Here is a 20,199-nt window from a genome sequence, read left to right on the forward strand (position 1 = left end):
GTCCTGGAACTCATTAGAAGCCCAGATAGGTTTCTACTTGGAGCCATCTTCCTCCCTTGTCTGCCAGATGCTAGGTTAGTAGGCATGTGACACCATGCTTAGCTCCCAGGCAGTCTTACTGAGGCTGAGTAAGTCAGGTCATATATTGGGTTTGTACACTGACCTTCCAGGACTGCCTTCTTTCTTCTTCTGACCTCATGAGCTCATGCTCCTGGCTCCCACCCCAGAACCTTGGTATGTGCTGTTACCTCTGTGTGCATACCTGCCCTTGTTTGTTGCTTTCTTCAGATCCGTCTTCAAATGTTATCTTCTCAGCCCATTCTCTTTTAACTACTCCTCATAACCATCTCCTTCCTGGACACTCGCTACTCTTCCCCACTGCTCACACCACCACCTAGCAAAAACATGGAAGTTACATGGTGTTTTAGTTACTTATATTTACACATGTTCTTCACATAGTGGCTCTCACTAGCATGTAATTTTAAAGGTCAGAGTGTTTACATGTTTCCATTCTGACTTTATCTCCCAGGTCCACACTGTGTCTCTGGGATGGTAGATATTCAGTATATTTATTTGTTAATTGAATAAATAAACACAAGGCTCTGAAACTAAGGCAGTGGTGTACTGGTGGTGATCATAGCACATTTTGTCTCTTGTAATTTTGAAAGTTATTTTATAATGATTAAGTTAATGCTTTTCAGCCACTATTCAAACTAAGCCTGACACACTAGGCAGCTTCCCAGAGGCCACTCTCCTGTAAAGACACTTCCTGGTCGAGAGAGACCTTCCCTTGTTAGCAGTGGCCAGGATATGTGTTCCAAGTGATAAAGTGTTGGCATGAAGAGGTAAAACCAGCACTAACTATTGTCTCGGAGATTGAGATAGCTCAAAGTAGCTGGCTGTTGTGCTGTGTGTACCCCAGCAGGAAATACACAGGTTCTGGGACGGTAAACACAGTAGAAAGTGAGATGCTGGTAGGAGCTGTAAAGTGTGCTGGAGCACAGGGATTTGCGGAGGACAGATGTGTCTGCAGCAATGGAAGTGGCCAGCACCAGTGCTTCTGGAGCCAGGTCCTCCCAAAACTTCACAGCGGGTCCAGGTCACTACATTCTTCCAAGGCAGAGCCCATCAGAGCTCCTGATCAGCTGGCTGATTGCTGCAGCTAGCTTCGCCTTGGCACTTCTCAGTCTTTTGCCTCTTATATGACTCTTCTGTTGCCAGCAGGGATTATTTTGATCCAGCTCTAGCCCTAAGGCCAGTTCTCATCAATCAGTATCTCCCTTATTGCTTTTCTGCTGCTGGAACAAAATACCTTCATCTGATTTATAAAATACAAGTCCAAGATCAAAGAGGTGCCAGCAAATTCAGTATCTGGTAAGGGCTCCTCTCTGCTTCCAAGATGGCATCTTCTTGCTTCATCCTACAATGCAACTTGTTCCTTACAGTATCTTCTATACTGGTATTAATTCCTCTCATAAGTGTGGAATACTCATGGATTAACAACTCCCTAGAGGCCCTAATGAGTAATACTATCACATTGGGTATTAAACTCCACAATATGAAAAGGGTGGGGGACACCAACATTCAGACCACAGCAGCATACATGTTGTGCTAGGTAGTAAATGTTTCCTAAATATCTGTGTTCTCTTGTGTCAGACACAGAGGCATAGGACAAGAACTGAACTGGGGCAGGCTACAGGGTTTGTGTGGCTTTCTTTCCTTGATGATGAGCAGAGGTCCACATGGGAATTTGGTTGATGCCTGTGAAGAGGGTATTTGGGACAAGGGAGACAGCTAAAGCTTTCATAGACTTGAATGTTTTATTTCTTAAGGTAAATTTAAAGCAAATGGTTACTTAGCAGAGTGCTTTGTGATTGTCAGTACAGCCTCTAGCTGTGAGCAGAATTCCAGAACAGCTTGAAGGAGGAGAAGCTTACTTTAGCTCATGGGTTCAGGGACTTGGTCTGTACTTGTTTGACTCCATGTGCACAGATAAAATGTCATGGGTTAGGGGGGATGAGGGGGTGAAGGTAGAGGGGCTTCTCTGTCTTACTGTGGATAAGAAGCAAGAGCAACTGTGGATAAGAAGCAAGAGCAAGGAAAGGAAGGTGGCCTTGACAAGCCTTAGCCCCAGCCCTCAGTGACCTTGATTTTTCATTTAGGCACACCTCTTGAGGCTTCTAGAACTAACCAAAATAGCACCACCAGCTGGAGACCAAGCATTTGAAATAGGAGCCTAGGCATGGTAACACATGCTTGTCTGTAGTCCTGACACTTGGAAGGCTGAAGCAGAGGGAATTGATTAAAGCTTCAGGAAAGACAAGACCTGGTCTTAGCAAACAACACCTTCCTTCCCCCAAGTATTTTAAACTTGAAGTGGTTCTCAACCTGTGGGTCACAACCCCATGGAGGTTGAATGACCCTTTCACAAGGGTCACCTAAGACCATCAGTAAACAAGGCATTTACTTTACGATCCATGGCAGTAGCAAAATTACAATTATGAAGTAGCAATAAAAATAATTTTATGGTTGGGGGTTAGCACAGTATTAGGAAGGTTGAAAACTGTTGCCTTAAGTTTTTGTGCCATTCTAAGTCATGATTTTCCTAGTGGAGCAGATTGAACAATGACACCTGAGTGACATGGACATTGGAAATGAGAAATGAGAAGATGAATAGCCTTGGCTTTAGGGCTTAGCCTTTCTTTAACTGTGTAAATCTAAGTGCCCCTTTTTGGGCTGATCTTATGGTGAGGGACAAAGATCAAGATCCTAAATGTTGGCTGTCAGTCATTGAATGGTGAGCCAAAAAAAAAAAAAAATGGTGGTTTGGTGTCCAGGATGCTTGGCTGGTCCTCTAGAACTACCAAGGGAAAGTGACCAACACTAAGATGCACTTGTCTTGATGCATGTGGTCTCTGTCTGCAGGCTTCTTTTTAGAGACTTGTACCTTTCCTGTGTGGGATATGGCATCATCTTTGGAAAGGCTGTTCCTTACTGTTTAACCATGCATCTTCTTCAGCTGCAGGAAATGCGTTTTGTCAAGCCGCCAAGCTCCACATGCAGCTTCAAAGCAAACATGACTCTGCTACCAGCTTTGTGGATGCTGGAAATGCTTACAAGAAGGCAGACCCTCAAGGTAAGGCCACTGGGTGTCTGTGTCACTGACCAGCATTGTTTCCTGTGGTGGTGAGGTTAGTGTGCCATGCTGAGCCCTGGTAATAAGAATTCTTGCATTACAGAATAAGAAAGAAATTTTGTTTGTTTGTTTTTCAAGACAGGGTTTCTCTGTGTAGCTTTGGAGCCTGTCCTGGAACTAGCTCTCGTAGACCAGGCTGGTCTCCAACTCACAGAAATTCACCTGCCTCTGCCTCCAGAGTGCTGGGATTAAAGGCATGCACCACCACTGCCTGGCAAGAAAGAATTTTGGTCATTTTAATAATGTCTACTCTAATCATAAAGACATCAATTTGGAGGAATTGAGGGACATTTGAGACGGTTTTTCATCATGTGCTACAGTTGGCTCTGCACTCTCCTGCCTCTGCCTCTCATGTGCTGGGATTACAGGCACTTTCTCATCTTCATGAAATAAATGAATGAAGAAGGAAAGCCTGGTGTCCCATCCTACTAAGTTTATCTCACTTAGTGAAGGAGTACAGTATCCAGTGGTTAAAAAGGTATCTTAACCACACAGCACTCTTTTCACTGTTTTTCTAAGTGCTTTTCCTAGCTTTTTTTTTTTTTTTTTTAATAGGAAAGAATGTTGGACATCAAATTAATACAACTTTTTCAAATGTTACTTCTTTTTCGAGGATTAAACTAAAGGTATTACAATCCCATACATATACGTGGTCATCTTTGAGTCCTCTTTTCTTCTATAGTCTATTTTGTTTACAACCCAATCCTCTCCTGTCCAAGTCACGCCAGAAAGAGAGCCTTTCCTGGCTCCCCTCCGACCTCCTTCCACAGGTCACTCCGCCCACGGCTCCACCCCCAATGGGCGTGGTCAGTGCCACAGACGTACTATCTCACTACAACACACAAATCTAAACTTCTAGAAATATATCCCAAAGAAAATGTCATCAAACTTTTTTGTGTAAAGATTAACCATCTTTTTATTTCCAAAAGTGAGAGATGGGACACAGTGGGTATGAGCAGAATGACTCCATATTGTAAGATACCACACAAGCATCCAAGCCCCTGGTTTGGGGCTGGTTGTGATGACACACATCTGTGATCCCTGCACTTGGGAGAGTGAGGCTGGAGGCTTAGGGGTTGCAGACCAGCCTGGAATATGAGACACTGCCTCAAAGAAACCAAAGTGCTTGGTTTCATAGAATGTATGTTGCCTTGGTAAATGTTCACATGCTAATTAAGGATCTGAGTGTTGTATGGCCATAGTTTCCCAGAAAAAAAAAAAAACAAAAACAAAAAAACAAAAAACTAAAAACAAACAAACCCTTGTGCATGTGGAAATACAGTCAAAACACTGGGAAGTGCTGAAGTGGGAATGCTGGGCCTAAGTGGTGGTATAAATAATACCTCTCTGTTTCCCTATAATTTGTAAGGTGTAGCAGTTAGTGTACATTTTTAAACACACTGTAGGGAAAAGTCACTTCATTTTTGTTGTTTTAGTCACTTTTCTATTCCTGCAGTCAAGCTTTGCCTCCTTGCTGCCTCTTTCAAGCTGAAGGCAAACTTGGTGCTGTCAGCCACAAAGTTCTATGAGAACTTTCTGGTACATTGTTTTAAGAAATGAATATAAGTTGTTAGCATTGTCATTGTGAAGGTTTCCCTTGGTTTCATGGATGTGTATGCCAATGTAACTTTTAGGTAACTTTTAGTGTACCAAAAGTTAGTGCCTTTGAGCGGTGTACACATTTACATGTTTGGCTTAAGAGTTGAACAAGCATTACAAAGTGCTTTTGATGTTGACCCCATGAAGAGTGGAGACTATGGAAATGATCTTCCTTGTGAAGAGGTTGATATTTTCCAAAATTATATAAACACACATGATACTAATGAATGCATTTACTGTATACAGTAGCAGGTTTCATTTATCAATGTGGGTGACAATCCCTGTGGTCTTGTTTCCTTTGTAATAGAATCCACCACCTGGATGGACCCCCTAAGAGTTACTGAGCCACACTGCTTTAAATTCCAGTGCAGCTGCTAGGAACAAAGCCACCCTAATGAATCTGGACTGTGCATGATCACATCTGCTCCCACTAACCAGCCTGCCCACCGCTACCCCAAATTTAACTCCTTACCATCAGTAGTAGCAGCCAGGAAACAGGCTCAGCTGAACCCTCTTTCACTGAATGAATTTTTCATTGTTTTTCTTAAATGCCCACGCTTCAGAGGCTATCAACTGCTTAAATGCAGCCATCGACATTTACACAGACATGGTAAGACATTGCATTGCTTGAATGGCTGTGGGGTGGACTCCTTGAGCTGCTTTAGAGTTGTTTTTCCTGGTTCCAAAATAATTGGAGTTTTGTGTAGATAAAGCACATTATGACTCTGCTTTCTCCCCTAGGGAAGGTTTACAATCGCAGCCAAGCACCACATCACGATTGCAGAGATCTACGAGACTGAGCTTGTGGACATTGAGAAGGTAAGCACGACTATGCCCAGGAGAGTAGTTCAGAAGCTGGATGCTTGGCCTGTTTGGAATCCTCTCCTCTTTCTCAGCTGACTGGAGTGGCCCAGAATCATTACAGTTCTCCTGGAGGAGACTGCCTAGGTCTAGCTAGCTGAGGAAAGGGGCTGTTTACCTGGAGTGCCAGAGATTTTCTGAGCTTACCTGTTGGTGTTTTATTCAAGTTAAAATGGCCAAAAGACTTTCCACCTGTCTGCTGAAGTTCTCTGAGGCTCTGGAGGAGTGGAAGGCAAACTCTGCACCCTCAGTCAGCATCAGTCACTCAGCATCACTACTCTCATCTGTGTCCTGCTTGCCAGCTTTTCTTCTGGGGTCCCACAGCCAGTGGATTTTACACCGAATTTTCTTCTCAAGTTGCGCCCTCATTCCCGAGTTCTCTCCAGTCGGCAGGCTTCCTTGCCCTTTCTCTTGTCCCCATCCTTGTGCCCTTAATCAACTTTTCTAGCTCATGGCCCCCTAGCTAAGATTTAGACACCAGGATACTTATCAGATGACACCCCCACAAATACACACTCTTTACGCATCTCCACCCCATTTTACGGCCACCTCTCTCACCTTTCGTCCTGTGGCATATGCTTGCTCACCATTCTGGTATTTCTGTCTCCTTCCCACCTCCCTACCCTGGTAGATCTTGTTCTGTTGAAAGTAGTTTAGGAACTAAAAACTGACAGGTGGTGGTAGTGCATCCCTTTAATTCCAGCATTCAGTAGGCAGAGGCAGGTGGATCTCTGTGAGTTAGAGGCCAGCTTGGTCTACAGAGCTAGTTCCAGGACAGGTAGAACTGTTACACAGAAAAAAAGAAGAACAACAAAAAGAAAAGTGAGGAGCTTGAGACTGAAGGATTGTAAACTCAAGGCCAGTATGGCTGCTTAGTGAGACACTATCTCAAGAAAAACAGTTATGTATACTTTACACACACATACAGACATGGAGGCAGAACTAAATTGTTGGCCCTTGACTTTGAGGCTCTTACATCATTGGAAGTTTGAAATTTATGTTTGAAAAGTCAATGAGCCAAAGTACTGGTTTGTTCTAGATAGTATTCACTGTCAGTATGACAGGTGTTTGTATGCACTTTTGTTTCCTTCACAGTGAGATGTGCCATCAAGCATGCAGATTACTTCTTATAGCTTCCTGAAGTAAAACACTCACCCACATGTAAACAGGTCCTGCATATGTGATCCTTAAATGACCCAGGGGAGATAAAGCTTGTTTTTGTTTCTGGCTCCTGTAGAACCTGACTTAATAGTATTGCTTATAGCATAGGATAGGCACACACTGTAGCTTTGTCTTCAGCCTGAGGCTATGTGTTCTAAGAGAACTGAACCTATTTTAAGGTTTGTTTACAGTGTTGTATGTGTATAATGGACTCCTAGAATGGAAATGGTGAGATGCCCTAGGTTCCATTAGCTCTAAGGCCCACAAATGCCTGCTAAGTTGAAATGCCACTGGAGTAAAGATCCATTGCTAGTGACTGCTCTCCTTTCCTGAGTCTTTCTGTTAAAACTTGGGAAACTGTGGAGTCTGGGTGTTGGTTTGATTAGCATTATTTAAAAAACAAACAAACAAACAAAAAAAAAAAACCAACAAACTTACAATGCAACGTCTGCACCTAAGGTTATTTCAGAAGAGGAGGCAGAAAGATTTAAAAGTCAGAGGAACAGGGAGTTTGCTGTGAGACTTTCTCCCTGTAGGCTACATCCATAAAGCCTCATCATCATAGTTGCCTAAAGATAAGCTGAACAAGGACAGTAATTGACATGCTAGCGTGGACAGAGGAAAGCCCAGGAGGCCTCAGCCCTAGACAAAAAAAAAACAAAAACAAAAACAAAAACCCTACAGGCAGCTAAGGATTGTTGAGAGTAGGAGAAATCATCTGCCCCAGGGATAGTAATCATGCCAATCGGGTATCAACATCAAATGTTGAGCCCTGGTACACAGACTGAGCAGATCGTATTTATGCATTTAGACATATATGTATAACAACAATTAATGAAAAAATAGGCCATGAATCTGAAAGAGAACAAGAAGGGTCTAGAAGGAGAAAATGATGTAATTATAATCTTGAGAATTAAATGACTAAAATAAAACCTTGTAACCAGGGGTAGTGTTAATACCAGCATTTGGGAGGAAGAGGCAGTGGCATCTTTGTGAATTCAAGGCCAGCCTGAACTCAACAAGTTCCAGGCCAGTTCCAATGACCTAAAACTAAATAAAACTTATTATGAATATCTTCCTAATAAATACTGTTAGACCAAATTGTTAAGTGTGTACTTCCCCCCATCCTCCCATCTGAGACAGCAGCTCCTATGACTCAGCTCAACCTTGTTCATTGCTCTCAGTGAAAAACTCGTCCTCTCCTAGGAAGAGGGTCTGTGGTCCTTGCCTTTTTTACAGGAGACATGGGTAAGTTCTTTGTGCCCTGATCCATTTATTGCAGTGGAAACATTGCTAAGCAGTTCAGAGAATAAAAACAGTTCAGAAGGGGGCAGGAGGACCAGGCCAGGCATTTAATCCAAAGCCTCAAAGAGGCCAAGCATGTACCCTACTGCTAGGCTAGGCCCCAGCCCCAAAGCGCCCCCCCCCACTCATACAGTCATAAATTTGCTGAAATTTTTTGGTCCTCTGTATGGCTTGGCCAGACAGTGGTCTAGTTGGGGCCTTTTGTTCATTCACTTCTGGTTACTGGGCATCTGCCACATGGTAGGCATTTTTCTGGGCTCAGGGATGCTATGGTGAACAGCAGTCCCAGGCCTTTCCTCATGCAACTTGCTTCTGTGGGAGATGGAACCATGTGTGACAGGTCTGAGAAGGATTCCAAGTGATTGATTTGTCCTGTTCCTTTTTTATGAACTTTTGTATCTGCTAAAAGTGTACCTAACCTTTTTCTATCTTGGCACCTCTTCCCATTACCTTTAACTGTATATAGCTCGTATGTTTAACCAGTGAAGTCCTTTTTCTTTTTTTCCTATTATGAATGATACTGAGGAAATCTGTTTGGGAAGCATATTAGCTGAAACAGAGTAGAGGTGTCTTATTGAAGAATTGTTCAAGGTGTGTGTTCTTGGTACGCTCCACAATCCAGAGACTTCAGTAGTGTGGCTCCGACAGCTGTAATCACTACAGATAGGCAGAGGCTGCTGGCTTTTATAAGGGTATTCAGATGTAGTTTTCAAGCCTGCTTTGTTCTATTTGTTTTCTTATTTCTGTGCCTAGCATCTTTAGTCTGATTTTCATGTGTACTAGTTGTGTATTTGGGGCTTATTGGGAAAGCTTTGTAAATTAAGGCAGAGGACTGTAAATCTCTGCTTGCTTGTATATGTCTACAAGCCAACAAAGGTGTTTTACTGCTTAACCATCAGAAGCAAGAACTTTTGTGGTACATAACCATCCTGTGAGATTGGGTCAGTGAGGTGGCTCAGGGGGTAAAGCACTTGCCATGTAAGTCTTATGAACTCGTCCAATCCCAACACTTGCTATGTAAGCCTGATGAACTCTTCCAATCGCCAGGACTCACACAAAGTGGAAGGAGAAACCCACTCTACAAAGTGTCCACTGACTTCCACATCCCCCTGACCCTCCTTATGAAAATAAACTTTTAAAAATATTTAAATCATGCAAAACTGATGTTTTATTGTCAATCTCTAAACACAGCAATCATTCCTTTGTTTTTGGTGGCTGTGCTATTACATGCTCACTGAGTACTTGCCAGCAAATCTATCAGCTGCTAGACCCCAAAGTGTGATTTAAGCCACTGCAGAAAATGCTTATCTGATTCCTGTTTTAAAGCCTCCTGCTTACTTATCTGTTGCCATTTGGGCTGCAGAAGCCATTATTGGTTTTTCAGGCCCTTACCTGTAGACATGGTCTATTGTCCCATAACCACCTGAAAAACAGCCAGTTATTTCCAGATTTATCCCCATTGATTTGTTTGCTTGTTTGTTTGTCTGTCTTTGGTTTTTAAGACAGGGTTTCTCTGTATAGCTCTAGCTATTCTGGAACTCACTCTGTAGACCAGGATGGGCTTGAACTCACAAAGATCCACCTACCTCTGCCTCCCAAGTGCTGGGGTTAAAGTCATGCACCACCACCACCTGTCTCTCATCAGGCTTATTAAAGCAGTATATACCACCATCCTGTTCTAGCTGCTTTATATACTTGGGGCTCTGGTAGTGTGTTCTACCTTCTAAACTGTTGAGGGGTCTGATTTCACTAATACTCTTGGCACAGCTTGATGGGGGTGTCTAGCTTTCTTCTCTCTCCATTTGACTGTTGCGTGGGTTTCACCTGTTTTAAATGGAAGAAACACCTTTGCTCAGGTGATATTTGTAGTAGGAAAAGTCAAAGCTGTTGCCATAAGTTGTGGAGTAAAACAGCTGCAGATCTCTCTAAGTTAACCATACAGAGTGCTGATTTGACAGTGACTGGTATGCTGGAATAAGGGGTCAGTTAGGAGGCAGGTTGATTGAATGCTGTCATCTTCAGTCTGTGTTGTCAGTCACCCCAGACCTGGCCATGTCTTTTAACTTTTGGAAATGGAAAAGATGAAGAAAGACATGCAGAGTAAGATGTTTGGTCATTTACATTCTATCAAAGAAGTAGTCATGGAGCCACCCTGACTGCAGTGGAAGCTGGACCATTTGCCTTGAATGAGGGAAACTACTGGTGACTTTTCTGTTACTGTACATAAAACAGAATGACCAAAGCAATTTGTGGAACAAAGAGCTTATTTTGGTTTAGACTTCCAGGGGGATAGAGTCCATCATGATAAGGAGGCATTGTGGTAAAAGATCACATCTTCAACATCAAACAAGAGGAGAGAAAGAGCTAGAAATGGGACAGGGCTGTAAATTCTCAAAGCCCACCCTCAGTGACATACTTCCTCCAGCAAGCCTGTACTTCCCCATACCTCTCCATAGAGCACCATGGAATGGGACCAAGTTGTCGGATATGTAAGCCTAAGAGGAACAGTTCTCATTCAAGCCACCACAGATAGATTCAGATGAAATCAAGCATTTTGTCTCCAGGAGGCTTCAGGGCCACATGCTTTGCTGAGGAAGCCAAGGTCTGAAAGATTTAACACTGGAATAAGCTTAATTATAGGGAAAAATAATGGTGTACATGTAGTCTTAAATTTTTTATTACATTTATTCCTTTATTTTGTGTTTCCAAATGTGTGCTGTAACACACTTGTGGAGGTCAGGAATCTCTTCTTGACTTCCACCATCAGAGTTTCAGGAATCAAACTCAGGTTGTCAAGCTTGGCAGCAAGTGCTTTTACCTACTGAATCATCTTACCAGGGTGTGGTTTTTAAATGCAATTCTTTGAATGCATTGTTTGTAAACTAAATATATGTACTTTCAGGCTATTGCACATTATGAACAGTCTGCTGATTACTACAAAGGAGAAGAATCTAACAGGTATGTGCTTTTCTTCATATCTGTAATGGGTTTTAAATATGTGGTAAAGGATAGCTCATCTATGTCGTCTGAGCAGCTCTGCAGAAGCAAGTGCCCTCAGGCCATGTCTCTTCAGTATTGTCACTTACTATGTACTGTCCTACTTTCAGCTCTGCTAACAAATGTCTGCTGAAGGTGGCAGCGTACGCTGCACAGCTAGAGCAATATCAGAAAGCCATTGAGATCTACGAGCAGGTAAAGACACTGTTGACACCTTGACAAAGTTTGTTTGTTTGTTTGTTTGTTTGGTTGGTTTTTTGAGGCAGAGTTTTCTCTGTAGCTTTGGAGGCTGGCTGTCCTGGAACTCGCTCTGCAGACCAGGCTGACCTTGAACTCAGAGATCCACCTGCCTCTGCCTCCCAAGTGCTAGAATTAAAGGTATGCACCACCAACGCCCGGCCACCTTGACAAATTTGAAACAGTCACTACTACCTACTGCTTAAATATTCCCATCACTCCCAAAAGAACCTTGGAAAGACAACCTGCTTTCTGTTTCCTTGATTTGCTATTATTCTTGACCCTTTTACATATATGGAATACTGCAATAACTGTTTTTGTGACTGACTTTGTCATTTGTCATGTTTTCAAGGTTCTTCGTGTTATAACGTGTCAGTGTTTCATTGCTTTTCATGGTTGAATAATGCTTACTCTATGTGGTTTATATATTCATTTGTTGATAGGCATTTGAGGCGCTTCCACTTGGAGTCTGTTGAGGGATGTACTGCTGTGAACATTTGCACTTAACTTTTGTGGGAGCATGTACCCAGTTATCTTGGCTGCATACTTGGGATGGAATAGAAATTGTTGGGATTCATGGTTCCCAAGCCTGCCTTGCTGAGAAACTACCAGACTCTTACAGAGTACTGAATCTTTGAGTGTTCCCAGCACAGTGCCCAGGGCTCAGCTTCTCCACATCCTCACCAGCATCTCTCTGTGATCCTTAATGAATTCAAAGGGTCATCTCTTCTTTCTCTCATGATGAGTGATACTAATTTTTGTGTGCTCACTGGGTATTTTCCATCATTGGTGAAATGTCTGAGTCATTTGTTCATTTTGATAATTAGGAGTTCCTTTTACATTTATTTATTTATTTTGTGTGCATTTATTTATTTTGTGTGGAGTGTGTGAGTGCAGAAAATAGATTACAGAAAACCTGTGGAAAGGAGAGGACAACTTGAAGGGATTGGTTCTCTCTTTCTACTGTGTGGGTCTTGAGGATCAAACTCACATCTTCATGCTTGGCAGCAAGCACCTTACCAACAGAGCCATCTCACCAGCCTGGAAATTTTTAATTTTTATGAACTCTGGTTTGTCCTTTCCTTTTTACTATCTGTACTTTTTGTCTTGCATTTAAGTATAGTCAAATTGAGCATCATGAATCTTTTTAACCAGTGATTTGTTCTAAGGGTCTTAAGATTTTTGCCTTGAGTTCAGGTGTTTGATCCATTCTGAGTTAAGCTATTAGTGTGCTTGTTAGACTAGGATCCACCTTCACTCTAACGCATGGACATCACTTTACTCATTGTCACTTGTTAAATACACTCTTCAGTGGTCTAGAAGTTGTTTCACTAGTACAGGGCTTCATTCTTGGCCCTGTACTTCATCCATCTGTTTAGCTTTATGCCAGTATCACTTTGTTCTGACAGTGTTGTCTTTACAGGGACATTTGAAATCAGGGACTGTCAGTCCTACAATTGACCCTTCCCAAGATTGTCCTCCTTCTGGATCCCTTGAAGTAACATAAATTTGGGGATCAGTGTGTTATCCTGCAGTGAATCTAGCTTCACTCTTAATAGGACTTGAACGTATGTAGAGCTATTCAAAGAGCATATTGGTCAAGGTTCTCCAGGGAAATAGAGTCAACAGATTGGAGTGCAGAAAGAAAAGAAAGAAGATTTTAGGCATTCACTCTCAGTGATAAAGGTTGAGATGGCCAAGATCTGTTATAAAAACATATGATGTGAGTTCTAGCCCGAATGCAGAAGATCATTGTCTTGATCTCAGAACTATCATGTGAGAAGGATCAAAGGATCAGCTGTCCTTTTCTTAAACTTCAAAAAAAAAAAAAAAAGAAAAGTATATGTTTTGTTTGTTTTTGTTTTTCAAAACAGGATTTCTCTCTGTGATGCTTTAGAGGCTGTCATGGTACTTGCTCTGTACACCAGGCTGGCCTCGAACTCATGGAGATCCACCTGCCTCTGCTTCCCAAGTGCTGGGATTAAAGGTGTGCACTACCACTGCCTGCTCCATCCAAAAAAGTGTATTTTTATTACATTCATTTGTTTATTGGGGCAGGGGCTTAAATGCAAGGACAATTTGCAGAAGTCAGCTCTCTCACCAGGCATCCAGAAAATTAAAAGGTTGCCCAACTTGGTGATATGCACCTTTACCCTCTGAGCCATCTCAATAGCCTCTTTGCTTGGACATATCAGTGAGTTGGCTGGGGCCCATCTCTGTTGGGGAGGGAAGTCTGCTTTTCTCCTCTGCTGACTGAAATTCTAATCTTATGCAGGGTGATATTTAGCCAGAATCTGGGCACCCATAGTTTACTCAAGTTACCTAGAATTAATCCTCAGAGAATATTGCCATTTATGAATATTTAGTATTTAAGTATTTATTACTTAAGTTTTTGTGCTGCTGTGATTAAATGACCGATGAAAGTAATTTAAAGACAGAAAGGGTTAGGTAGGCACTGGTTGCACATGCTTTAGTCCCAGCACTTGGGAAATAGAGTCAGGCAGCTCTCTGTGAGTTTAAGGCCTTGGTCCTTCAAGACCTCTATGGTTAATTTTGGTCAGCTAATGGCTAGTTGTGCCCTTTGGCTCAAAGACAACTTTATTGTCAGAATGCAATCAAAATATCATACAACAGACATTTGTTTTTCTTAAAACAACAAACGTCTAGTTGTACTTTGTAGGAAGAATGGGGGAAAGCTTAGACCCTTTCCACTGTCTCAGATGCATAAATCTTCTAGGCATGTTTAACAGTTCCCATGCCTAATAATTATCTCTTCTCTAGTAAAATGGCATACTATTTGGTGTTGAATATATTACTAAGATACTAAAATGTACTTTTTAAAATGAAACAGCTGAGTAGACAATGGGTTATTTTGCCTGTGCTAGTGACTTGCTGTGTTCTCTGCCTAGGTAGGAGCAAACACAATGGATAACCCCTTGTTGAAGTACAGTGCAAAGGATTACTTCTTCAAGGCAGCACTCTGTCACTTTATAGTGGATGAGCTGAATGCCAAGGTGAGAATACCCTCCTTGCCTTGCTGATGATTTACTTTACACTTGAGAAGAGATGCTTTGTCATTCTTGGTGTCTCTTCATTTAGTCTTAAGAGATATAGCAGTGGCTCACTGGATAAAGCACTTAACTCAAACCTGCAGACCCGAGTTCAGATGCCCAGCACCCACCAAGTAAAAGCTAGGTGCAGTGGCTCATATATGTGATGCCAGCTTTGAGGAGCAAGGCAGAGATAAGTGGGTCCCTGAAGCTTGCTGACCAGCCAACCAGCCAAGTGATAAGTATCATGTTCAGGGAGATGCCGCACCTCAAAAATAAGGTGGAAGATGATTGAGAGAGACACTTGATACTGACCTCTGGCCTTCATATATACACACTCATGCACTCATGTGCACATGCACCCTCCTTAACATGCTTGGGTTCACAGCCACATGAATACATACTTATTCTGCCCTGACACATATAAGTAAAAATAATAGCCCTTCCACGATGTGTGAGTGACTCTTTTGACAGCTGCAGTGCTGTCCTCTTCAAGTTCCTGTAGTGTAGTGATTGCTTTAAATAGAGTGGGGAACTAAGAGAGAGACAGTAACATTAATGTCTTCTGTCCCTCTTTTTCCATCTGTAATTTACTCTTGTGGGCAAGGCAGAGCAGCACATGTGGATGTCATAGCATACATATGGCAATTAGAGAACACCTTTTAGGAGTTAGTCTTCTTCCACTATACAGGATCCATGGATCAAACTCAAGTCATGCATGGTGACAAATGCCTTTACGTGCTAAACTACCTCACTGGCCCTATTAGCTTTTTTTGTAGTTGTTGTTGAGATGGTCTCCCTATGTAACCCTGGCTGTCCTGGAACTTACTATGTTCCAGGATAACCTGGAACTCACAGAGGTCCACCTGCCTCTGCCTCCCAAATGCTTCTAATTTCTCTTTTAGAAAATGCACAAACAAGCTCAAATGTGGAATTAGAGTAGTATGAAGGTCAGGGAAAGCTGCAAAGCAAGATGACAACTAGAAAGCAGGATTGGACCTGAGCAGCCTTGGCTCTGGCCATCTAGTGTTCAAAAGCCACAAAGAAAAATTGCTCTAGAGTCCCTCCTACCCTAGATATTTGGCATTTGGAGGGTATAATAAAGGAAGGTCTCTGTTTAGCAGACAAATATTAATCCTTGCAAGTGAATTAGATTTTTCAGTTTCTTCTCTCTAGTAGCCCAACTGAAATCTAAAAATTATTTCAGAAATTTTATTATCAATTGAAATTGAATACCCAACAAATAGGTTTCCTCTATTATGATGTAGAGTTTAACATTATATTTCTTCAACACTTCAGTGGTATGAAATAATTTTTTTTTTTAAATTAATAGGGCATTTTCAACTTTCCTAGTTCACTAGTTTCCTAGTTCCTAGTTTCACATTGACTGGTTGTTTTCCTTCCTTAGCTTGCTCTTGAGAAATATGAGGAAATGTTTCCAGCATTTACTGACTCCAGAGAATGTAAATTATTGAAAGTAAGTACTGAAGCAACCTGGAAGACAAAAGCCATTACTGTTGGGTTATGGCGCCTAAGTGGGACTGCTGATGGGTGGAGTTTTTTAATCAGTAAGTCTTCTGAGGGTGTATTGGTTACTGGACTTAATGTTTTAATAGAATAATCCAACACTGGGCAGCTTAACAGAGGAAGTATGTTTTGACTACAGCTTGATGGGACAAGTCCATCACAGCACTAGGAGCATGGGATGTTTGCTCACACTGTCTTCAGTGAACAAGCAGAGAGAAATGAATGCTGGTGCCCCACTCGCTCTTACCTTTTATTCAGTCCTGGACTCAAGAGATGGTGGGTCTTCCATCTTCAGTTAAGCCTTTCTAGAAAAACCCACAGGTGTGTTTGAATAGCAACTCTAAACTCAGTTGACAATGAAGACAAGCCATCACTTGGGTACCCCAGACTTGGCCTTTTCATTGTAGATATTCATATGTCAAGAGGGTTAGAGTGTTTAATACTGTTTTAAAATAGGCAGAATTGAAATAGCAGTCAGAGTTAGATCCTTTTCTTGGGTAATTCTTACATTTAGATATATCCTGTTTTGTTAGCTACTAGGAACATCAGTGCAGGCAATACCCAAGGTGTTTTGTATTTCTATAGAAACAGGACTTTCTAGATTAAAGTGTTTTCTCGACTTTTTTTTTTTTAATGCCATCAGAAACTTCTAGAAGCTCATGAAGAACAGAACAGTGAAGCTTACACTGAAGCAGTAAGTTATACCTTCAGGAAATATTGCACTTTTAAAGATCTGCAGTATAAAAATTCTTTTTTCTTTACATTGCATAAATTCTGAACATTTATTTGAATGTGGTTCAACTTGCTTGTATTTTCTAAAGCTGTCTTGCATGTCCCACAAACTATTTCCACGAAGGGTTGGAGAGATGGCCCTGTGGTTTAGAACATTTGTTTCTCTTATAAAGGACAAGAGTTGGATTCCCAGCACCCCACAGCTCATAACCATCTGTAACACCATTTCCAGGAAGTCCAGTGCCCTCTTCTGACCTCCATGGACACTGTGTAATACATTAATACATACAAAATTAATATATCTAACATTTTTATTTAGTTCCATTAACCCGTCACCATGCAGAAGTTCTAGTTGTATTGAGCCCTGATTCTTGAGGACTAACTTACCTGGGATACTTCTTCAGGAACTACTGACAGAGTCGTAACATAGTTTTGGTGTTTGGAGACAGTGACAGTGTAAAGGAGGGCTTATGGTTAGAAGTATCAAAACTGGGCCTTTGGTGTACTTTGGTGTATTTGTGTTATAGGTTACTTTCTTTATGCTTATCTTTTTTCTGTTCTTTTGTTTTTCATCTTTTGTAATCTTGTATTCAGAGTCAAGCAGATTTCTCAGTAGCTTGGAATGAGTTCAACTCTAGTCTTAAAGTGACAGTGAAAAGGAATATCTTAACTTTTACCCTTAAACTGCTTTCACCAATGTCATTGTCTTTCTTTGCATAAGCTGAAATCCATCAAGGAGATTCTGCTCTCCATCCCCTAATTATTTGATTATATTTTTTTACGATCCATAAATTATAGTTTTCTTATATCTTACCAATTTTTTTTATTTTATAAGTTTTATTTAAATTAGGAAATCTTATTTTACATATCAATCCCAGTTCCCTCTGTCTTCTATCCTTCCATGTCCCCTTCCGACTCCCTTCCCATCCCATTCCCCATGCACTCCCCAGGGAGGGTGAGACCTTCTATGAGGGATCATCAAGATCTGTCAAATCATTTGGGGTAGGACCTAGACCCTCCACCATATACCTAGGCTGGGGGAGTATCCCTCCACAGGGAATGTTCTCGCAAAGTCCTTTCATGCACCGGAGATACATCCTGGTTTCATTGCCAGAGGTCCCATAGACTGCCCAGTCCTCCTTGCTTGCTGACACCCACGTTCAGGGATCCTGGTTTGGTCCTATGTTGGTTCCCCAGCTGTCAGATTGGGGTTCATGAGTTCCCACTTGCTCAGGTCATCTGTTTCTGTGGGTTTTCCCAGTGTGGTCTTGACCCTTTTGTCACTCTTTCCTCTCTAAAACTGCATTCTAGTAGTCTGGCTCAGTGCTTAGCTGTGGATCTCTGCTTCTGCTTCTGTTAGCTACTGGATGAAGGCTCTAGAATGGAATTTAAGGTAGTCATTATCATTATAGGGGAAGGGCATTTAAGGCACCCTCTCCACTATTGCTTAGATTCCTCGTTGGGGTCATCCTTGTGGGTCTCTGTAAAGTTCTCTTTACTAATTCTTATGCCATGCCAACTGTCCTCTGTCACATAGAATTTACCTTTCCATTTATAATAGCTTTTCTGTATCTTTACCATACACATGTTCACATACAGAGGAAAATTAAATACACAGGCTTATGGGATAAAGGAAAACTGTTGGGGGGAATGTTTTGTTTGTTTGGTTGGTTGGGTTTTTTGAAAACAGGTTTCTCTTTGCAATTGTCCTGGCTGTCCTGAAACTCACTCCATAGACCAGGATGGCCTCGAACTCACAGAGATCCACCTGCCACCTCCTCTGCCTCCCAAGTACTAAGATTAAAGGCATGTGATGGCTTTAATTTCTACCTGGCTAGGAAAACTGTTTTTAGTGAGGAAAGCTATAAATTAGAATGAATATTTTTTTTATAAATGTTCATTTTGTTTTTTGTAATATTTATTTCATGTGCATTGGTATTAGCTTGCTTATATGTCTGTGTGTGGGTGTCATATCTTGGAGTTAAGAGTTATGAGCTGCATGTGGGTACTGGGAATTGAACCCAGGTATTCTGGAATAACAGTCAGTATTCAACCAATGAGCCATCTCTCCAGACCTAGAATGCGTAATTTCTAATTGTCAGTGGGTTATCGAAAAACATGTTCAAACAGCTTAGGTCACTATCATCTTGTGTTTTCAGTGTATTTCAGGTCTAATTCCTGTTCTTCATTCCTTAAACCAGGTGAAAGAGTTTGACTCAATATCACGCTTGGATCAGTGGCTGACCACCATGTTGCTTCGTATCAAGAAGTCTATCCAAGGTGATGGAGAAGGGGATGGAGACCTCAAATGAAGTGCTGACATCTTTGTAGCATGCAGCTCATTCCTTTTTCATTTTGTCTTCGGGCAGAGTGATCTTTCTGGGATGTCCATTCAATGACAATTTTGTTGTAAATATGCCACACAATTTATGTATTGTTTCAGCTTGCCATATCTGTGTCACTGTGGGAATGGGAAGCTTCTATTCAGTTTGTGGTTATGACACCAAAATATATAATGCTAATCAGAGTCCTCATAGTTTTCTGAGAAGTACTGCTGAATCTTATTCCTGTTCTTCTGATATTTTCAGGCCCCGTGTTCAGTGTTGCCATGTGTTTTTCCCTTTTTCCTATACTCTGGTACTCAACCCAGTTTTATAGATGCTTTGCAGACATTGTGCATTAGTATCTGTATGGACCCTTTACACAAGTGGCTTAGTTTAGATGGTTATTTAGGAAAAAGTTTGTAATTCAGTAGAAACTGTTCGGCTTTCTTTTAGTTATTTTGATGGTGCTAGTGATGAATTCATTTGCTTTTCATTTTGCCCCATATGCTCACATGTACATGGCAAACACTGAGAACAGCTGGGATGTCTTGGCATCACTTGCATTATAAGGGGAAAGAACTTGCTGGCAGGTGTTGTGGTCCTGTTTATTGTGGATGAATGTCAAGATGGATTTCAGTGATTTTCTTTTTTTTTTTTTTTTTTTTTTTTTTTTTTTGTAACTTACAACCTATGAGAAATGGATTTTTTCCCTTTACCAAGAGTTTCCACTGTTACTTGTAATGGAAATCCCTTCTTCATATTTGCTTAAAAATGTTTTAACTTTGTTCTCAGATTTGTATACCTCTCACATTGTCTTCTATGCCAAGGTCATGCCAAACTTGAGCAGAGCTGGGCTGAAGATTCCAGCTGAAGCTTAAGAATATGTGTGGTTAAGTATCCATTTGCTGGACATGGTGGTTAAGTGGGGGTCAGTTTGGCATTAGTATGTTATGTCTGGTTGGATAAGAAACTAACCTGTGTCTGATGGTCCCTGGTTTATTTCTTAACTGGTGATTTCACTTGTATGTATGAATTCTGCTGTCCTATTTGATTTATATAAGATGTATGATGTTATTTGGGATTTTGACCCTCCCTGCTACTTTATGTGCTGATGCAGTACTGTAGACATGGCCTTGCTTCCCGAGTCTCCTGTGCATATTTGTATGCTGAGATGATTTGTGCTTGAAGAGCATGTGTTACTAGAAATACT

The 20,199-nt window shown here is 41.5% G+C and overlaps 1 protein-coding gene across 1 annotated transcript in view; it reads left to right on the forward strand.

The window, feature by feature from the left end:
* Nucleotides 1–19,661, forward strand: part of Napb (NSF attachment protein beta) — a 38,870-nt gene extending 19,209 nt beyond the window's left edge. The window contains exons 3-11 of the mRNA XM_051183214.1: nt 3,020–3,136; nt 5,359–5,405; nt 5,537–5,614; nt 11,025–11,080; nt 11,230–11,314; nt 14,266–14,370; nt 15,815–15,883; nt 16,577–16,627; nt 18,867–19,661. Of these exons, the coding sequence (XP_051039171.1) occupies nt 3,020–3,136; nt 5,359–5,405; nt 5,537–5,614; nt 11,025–11,080; nt 11,230–11,314; nt 14,266–14,370; nt 15,815–15,883; nt 16,577–16,627; nt 18,867–18,977 (719 nt within the window). The 3' untranslated portion in view covers nt 18,978–19,661. The remainder of the gene's footprint in view (nt 1–3,019; nt 3,137–5,358; nt 5,406–5,536; nt 5,615–11,024; nt 11,081–11,229; nt 11,315–14,265; nt 14,371–15,814; nt 15,884–16,576; nt 16,628–18,866) is intronic.
* Nucleotides 19,662–20,199: the final 538 nt, after the last annotated feature.

Source organism: Phodopus roborovskii, unplaced genomic scaffold (assembly GCF_943737965.1).
Source record: "Phodopus roborovskii unplaced genomic scaffold, PHOROB, whole genome shotgun sequence".
Lineage (NCBI taxonomy): Eukaryota > Metazoa > Chordata > Mammalia > Rodentia > Cricetidae > Phodopus > Phodopus roborovskii.